Genomic DNA, 6,486 nt, shown 5'->3' with positions numbered 1-6,486 from the left:
TATGTATGTATGTATGTATGTATATATACATATGTATATATAGACACACACACACACATATATGTTGGACATAACTATCAACCACTTTTGATGTGGAAAAAAGAAGTCTAGAAGCAACAGGTAAGGCAAATATTTTAAAGGGCCTATGCCTAAATTAGTAGCTATGACAGTTTGGGCACAAATGAAGAAAGGCCTCAGACTTTCTATTACACACATATGAGTTCTATCCTAGATAGAACCAACTTCCTAATGAAACTTGTCTTGTCTACGTTCTCTGCATTTCTTTGAATTTCATTTACATCATAATTATTCTTAATCTTTTCTCCCAGATTTCCCTTTCCCCTTACTCTCCTTTTCAAATTTGAATACAATCCTCTAGAGATGGCCATCATGGCATTAAGAAAGCAGAAGGGAAGAGAAAGCATCTGTAGTCTTCTAGGTGAAATTACAGTTCTCCCTCAGCAGCTGAGCTGAATGACAATACCTCTGTACTGCTCTATCAATAGCCTGACCACACTACTGAGCTGGCCTGAGGGTGATACCTTGCTCTTTTCCGTCTCTCATCCTCTACTTTTCCCCTTGGCAGAGGGTACTGTGAGGAAGGTGAGGGGAATTAGCTCCCTCTTTAAACATAAAGTTGGTCAAATGCAGTATTTTTTCAAGTATATAGCTTTAATATGTTCTTTTCAGCTTTTTATCTTTTAATCTTCCTTTTTATGGCAATACTAGGATCTGAACTCAGAGTCTCATGCTTCACAAGCAAGTACCTTATTACTTAAACCAATTAATTGATTGGTCCTTTTTGTAGTCGTTATTTTCAAGACAGGGTCTCACTTCATGGTTGGTTGGCCTGTGATCCTCCTATTTGTGCTTCTCTTTGTTTCTGGGATGCGAGGCATGTGGCACTGTGCCCAGCCATTGCTTGAGACAGAACCTGGTAAACTTTTTTGTCCAAGCTAGTCTTGAGCCACAATCCTTTGATCTCTACTTTTCAAGTAGCTAGAACTGTAGGAATGAGTGACTTGCCCAGAACATTTTAGCGTTTTTGTAAATTGGGGCCTTTTTTGAACTTGGGGCCTTATCTTCTTGCTTACCTTTTTTGCCTGGCTGGTGCTCTATCACTTGAATCATGCCTACAGTTCAGCTTCTTTTGCTGGTTAATTGGACACAGAGTTTCCAACCATAATTCTAAAAATCTCAGCCTCCTGAGTAACTAAGCTTATAGACTTGAACTACCAACACCCAGGTCACTTTTTTTTTTTTTTTTTTCTCATGTAAGGGGTAGGTTTATTCAGTAGACCTGCTGGGACCAGGCAAGGTTGGCACTCCACGTGGCTGGGAAAGGCCTGGGAAAGAGACAGAGTTGGGAAAGAGAGAGAAAAGAGCTAGAAAAGAACAGAGAGAGAGCATCTGGGAAAGGTGGGAAAGAGAGAGCTAGGAAAGAGAAGAGAGCTGGGAAAGAGAAGAGAAGGAAAGAGCTAGAAAAGAGCAGAGAAAGAGAGAGAGAGAGAGCAGAGAGACCCAGGTCACTTTTTGCCTTTCTAATGTCAGTCAGTTTTGTCCTCATAAAAAAAGAACTAAGGAAGTTGGGCACCAGTGGCTCATGCCTATAGTCCTAGCTACTCAGGAGGCTGAGATCTAAGGATCAAGGCTCAAAGCCAGCCCAGCAGGAAAGTCTGTGAGACCAATAAACTACTCAGAAAAAGCCAGAAGTGGCACTGTGGCTCAAGTGGTAGAGTGCTAGCCTTGAGTAAAAGAAGCTTAGGGACAGAACCCAGGCCCTGAGTTCAAGCTCAGGAACTGGCAAAAAAAGAAAAAGAAAAGAAAAGAAGTGGGAGACTAAGAAAAGTTTTTAAGATCTCCAAAATGATGCATACTCTGAGTGAAGAGTCTCCAATATAAGGTAAAAAATATATATAGGTAAAAAAAAAAGCCCATTTACCTTTAAATCCGGCTGCTTCAGCTTGTTTATACATCCCAAGAAAAAAGTAGGTGCAGGCTAGGTTCACCCAGACTTCAGGGTTACAATTTTCCTCCTTCGTTACATTTTCATATTCCTGAAATATATAGTAAGGGTGATCTGCGGCAGTGAAGCAGTTGATGGAGGGGATTTCTTACTGAGACCACAGGGCAACCTCAGGTGTAGGAAATCCTACAAGCCCAGAAGCTCCCTGCTCCAGGCAGTGCTGTTCTCCTCCATCCTCTAACATGATTTCCCTACATGGTTTGCAATTGTATGAGCTAACTAATTTCAGAAATGAAAACAAAACAGAACACCAACAAGCAATATCCTATGTATCTTAAAAAAGACTTAACAACAAACACATACAGGGCTGGGAATGTGGCTGAGGGTAGAGAATTTGCAGAGCATGCATGAAGCCCTGGGTTCGATTCCTTATAAACAGAAAAAGCTGGACTTAGCGCTGTGGCTCAAGTGGTAGAGTGCTAGCCTTGAGCAAAAAAGAAGTTCAGAGACAGTGCCAGGCCCTGAGTTCAAGCCCCAGGACTGGCAAAAAAAAAATACACACACACACACAGACTTGATTCATCTTAAACCCTATAATAAATCCTATAACTTAGGTGTGTGTGTGTGTCTGTGTGTGTGTGTGTGCAAGCACGTGCGCGTGCGCATGCTCGCACACATGTACCTGCCAGTACTGAGCCACTTGAACTCAGGGTCATGTGCTCTCTCATGGCTCTCACTCAAAATTGGTGCTTTACCACTGCTCCACTTCTGGCTTTTTGCTGATTAAGTGGAGGTCAGAGTTTCACAGACTTTCCTACCTGAGCTAGCTACAAACCATAATCCTCAGATCTGAGTTTCCCGAGCTAGGAAAGTCGTGAGTCAACAATGCTTAGCTAATACCCTAGAACTTTAATACACTGTAAATTTCAATTCATTCTGACCTTGGTGATTTTTGTGGATTTGGCCTTACATTCAAAAAGGTTGTGTTTTCCTGCCAAGGGCACGTCTAAGATTCACTGTCAGTCACATTTTTTTGTACTCCTACTTTTTATCAGTCTTTCTCAGGTGCCTCTCTTGCTTTTTCTTACTGTATTTGGACTACCCTCTCTCTCCTCTACCTTCCCCACTAGAAGCCACTCTTCTATCCTTTTCCTATTCCTTCAGCAAGTTTTTCTATTCTTCATCTCACCTCATTACTTGGTCTTGAATATTTTGAGTTTTTATGTGTGTCTGTCCTAGAACTTGAACTCAGGGCATGGGCACTGTCCCTAAACTTTTTTTGCTCAAAGATAGAGCTCTATCACTTGAGCCACAGCTCCATTTAAAGAGTTTTTGGTAGCTAAGTGGACATGAGTCTTATAAGCTTTCTTTTTTTCTTTTCTTTTTTTTTTTTTATCGGTCATGGGGCTTGAACTCTGGGCCTGGGCGCTGTCCCTCAGCTCTTCAGCTCAAGGTGAGCGCTCTACCACTTGAGCTACAGTGCCACTTCCAGTTTTCTGGTGGTTTATTGGAGATAGGAGTCTCACAGTCTCTCCTGCCCGGGCTGGCTTTGAACCGCGATCCTCAGATCTCAGCCTCCTGAGTAGCTAGGATTACAGGCGTGAGCCACCAGCTATATTTATGTAGCAAAGGCTGGCATCAAACTCACAATCTTCCTGCCTCAACCTCCCAAGTGCTGAAAGATTATGTCTTGGAAGTAAGACTATGTAGGAGACTAGATGCTATAATCCCAGGCCATGGGTTCAATACTAATGCTAATATGATATACATTCTCATTAGTAAAAGTAAAAAATAAACCAGATACAGCCCGGAACATATAGAGAGAATATCTCTGAATCAGTACATTAACAAAGTGTCAGTGTTCTTTTCCATTAACAAAGAAGTGGGATGGGATGTTTTTAATGTTACTTTTTAATGTTACTTCTTTCTGCTTTGTTTGGATTTTACCAAGTCATACTGTTGTTATACACAGTGTAATACCATTTCCAAAGGCTCCTGTTGGATGGTGGTGGTTGTTTTTTACTTACCTCCAGAGCCCTCTTGTAGTCCCCCAGGTGAAAGGCACAGTAGCCAATCCACAGATTAGTATCTTGTTCTTGCTCTCCAGCATGGCGTTTGAACTTCAGGTTAGAAATTCATAGAGGAAAAAAAAGAAAATCATGAAAACTTTGAGTAGTAAAACTTCAAAGTAAAAACATTCTGTGTTATGGTATTGATGAATATTCAACATGGAATGTAACAGAAGTAGGGCAATATGCAGTTTTATTAAGTCCATAACTACAGGACTTAGCACAATTATTTTTCAATTGTCACATAGGTTCACATACCTCCCAATTGCTTTTCTGCAGTTACAGATGTCTTACTCCAGCAAGTATTTAAGTTATATAATGATTCTGGATGACAGGTAAGGAATGGAAAACCTATTTTAATTTTTTTTGGGGGGTGTGGGTCAGTCGTGGGGCTTGAACTTAGGGCCTAGGCACTGTCCCTCAGCTTTTCAGCTCAAGGTGAGCACTCTACCATTTAAGCCACAGTGCCACTTCCAGTTTTCTGGTGGTTTATTGAAGATTAGAGTCTCACAGACTTTCCTGCCTGCGTTGGCTTTAAATCGCGATCCTCAGATCTCAGCCTCTTGAGTAGCTGGAATTACAAGCATGAGCCACTGGCACATGGCCCTATGTAAAATTTTGAAAACCAAAAAACTAAAGGTTAGAGAGGCTGAGCACTGAAGTCAAGGCTACACAGCAATGTGTTTGAAAATAAAGACTTCAAGTGATGTCTGCCTCCAAACCAACCTCCTGCATTTAGCTCCACACTTCTATCCCATGCCATTAGCATACATATATATTTATTGATAGCTTATAACCTGGGCTGGGAAGGTGGCTCAGTGGTAGAGGGTTTGCTTGCATGCCTGAGGCCCTGGGTTCGATTCCTCAGCACCACATAAGCAAAAAGAAAAAAGCCGGAAATGGCGCTGTGGCTCAAGTGGTAGAACGCTAGCCTTGAGGTGAAGAGCTGAGGGATAGCGCCCAGGCCTAGAGTCAGGCCCCATGACCAGACCCCCCCCCAAAAAAAATGGCTTATAACCTTCGTTTGAGGAAAATCCATTCAATTGTTCTATTACCCAGGCCAGATCTTCAAGAGTTAAGAATATGCAAAAGAATGGCCTTATTTATGCAATATGGGAGCAAATATTTATGAATACCTCAGCCAACAAAAGAAGAATCTTATTACAGAGGAAAGGACTGAGACTTTGAAGAGTGATTCTGAATTGCCATGACAAAGTGACTTGTTTTTTTACTGAATGGGGTGATAAATCAATAATTAGCCAACAGGTGTTCACAGAGTATCATCACAGAGTTGTAGCCATGGCAAGACAAAAACAACCCTTTAATATTATGTTGTCTCTTCTTAGTTATTAAATTTTTTTTTTTGTCAGTCGTGGCGCCTGAACTCTGGGCCTGGACGCTATCCCTCAGCGCTTCAGCTCAAGGCTAGCCCTCTACCACTGGAGCCACAGCGCCATTTCCGGCTTTTTCTGCTAATGTATGCTGAGGAATCGAACCCAGGGCCTCATGCATGCAAGGCACCTTCCCAGCCCCTCAGTTATTATTGATAGGCTCACTGTCATATGGCTACACAGTAGTGCTTTTCCAGAAATGTAATAAAATGTAACATAACACAACCAGACCCTGGTGCAAACACTTCCACTTCAGTGTATTCTGCACTCTTCTCTAACACATGTATTCCACAAAGCAGCTCTGAAAAATACAGTTTCCTTAGACTATATACACTAGTAGTACTTAGACTACTTATCTAAGGTACAGATTAAAAGAATGCAGTCAGTCCTAAAGAATCTGAATTACAAGCTGGGTGCTGGGGGTTCAAGCCTATAATTCTAGCTAACCTGAAAGTTAGATCTGAGGATAATAGCTTGAAGTTAGCCTGGGGCAGGAAAGTCCAAGAGACTCTTATCTCCAATTAACCACAAAAAAGTCAGAAGTAGAGGCAGGTGTGGCTCAAGAGGCAGAGCACTGGGGCTGGGAAGGTGGCTCAATGGAAGAGTGCTTGCTTCACATGCATGAGGCCCTGAGTTTCATTCCTCAGCACCACATAAACAGAAAAAGCCAGAAGTAGTAGGGCATTAGCTTTCAGCTGAAGAGCTGAGAGACAGTGCCCAGGCACAGAGTTCAAGCCCCAAACTGACAAAAAAAGAAAAAGGAAAAAAAGAAAAAAAAAAAAGAGGCAGAGCATAACTCTTAAGTGAAAAAGCTTAAAAGATAATGTTCAGCCAGGCACCAGTGGCTCACGCCTGTAATCCTAGCTACTGAGGAGGCTGAGATCTGAGGATCACGGTTCAAAGCCAGCCAGGGCAGGAAAGTCTGTGAGACTCTTATCTCCAATTAACCACTAGAAAACCAGAAGTGGCGCTGTGGATCAAGTGGTAGAGCACTCGCCTTGAGCTGAAGAGCTGAGGGACAGCGCTTAGGTCCAGAGTTCAAGCCCCATGACCGACCAAA

General features: G+C 42.2%; 1 protein-coding gene across 2 annotated transcripts in view; it reads right to left on the bottom strand.

The window, feature by feature from the left end:
- Nucleotides 1–6,486, bottom strand: part of Ttc26 (tetratricopeptide repeat domain 26) — a 47,485-nt gene that overhangs the window by 36,177 nt on the left and 4,822 nt on the right. For both annotated transcript variants that reach the window (XR_001175249.1, XM_013021615.1), the window contains exons 3-4: nt 3,994–4,086; nt 1,943–2,057 (exon numbers count right to left, since the gene is read on the bottom strand). Coding sequence is in view for 1 of the 2 variants with exons in the window: in XM_013021615.1 (XP_012877069.1) it covers nt 1,943–2,057; nt 3,994–4,086 (208 nt within the window). In the remaining variant the exon portion in view is untranslated. The remainder of the gene's footprint in view (nt 1–1,942; nt 2,058–3,993; nt 4,087–6,486) is intronic.

Source organism: Dipodomys ordii, unplaced genomic scaffold (assembly GCF_000151885.1).
Source record: "Dipodomys ordii isolate 6190 unplaced genomic scaffold, Dord_2.0 Scaffold56, whole genome shotgun sequence".
Taxonomy (NCBI): Eukaryota; Metazoa; Chordata; class Mammalia; order Rodentia; family Heteromyidae; genus Dipodomys; species Dipodomys ordii.
Note: the sequence above shows the minus strand (reverse complement) of the source record. Positions and strands in the feature narration are given on the sequence as shown.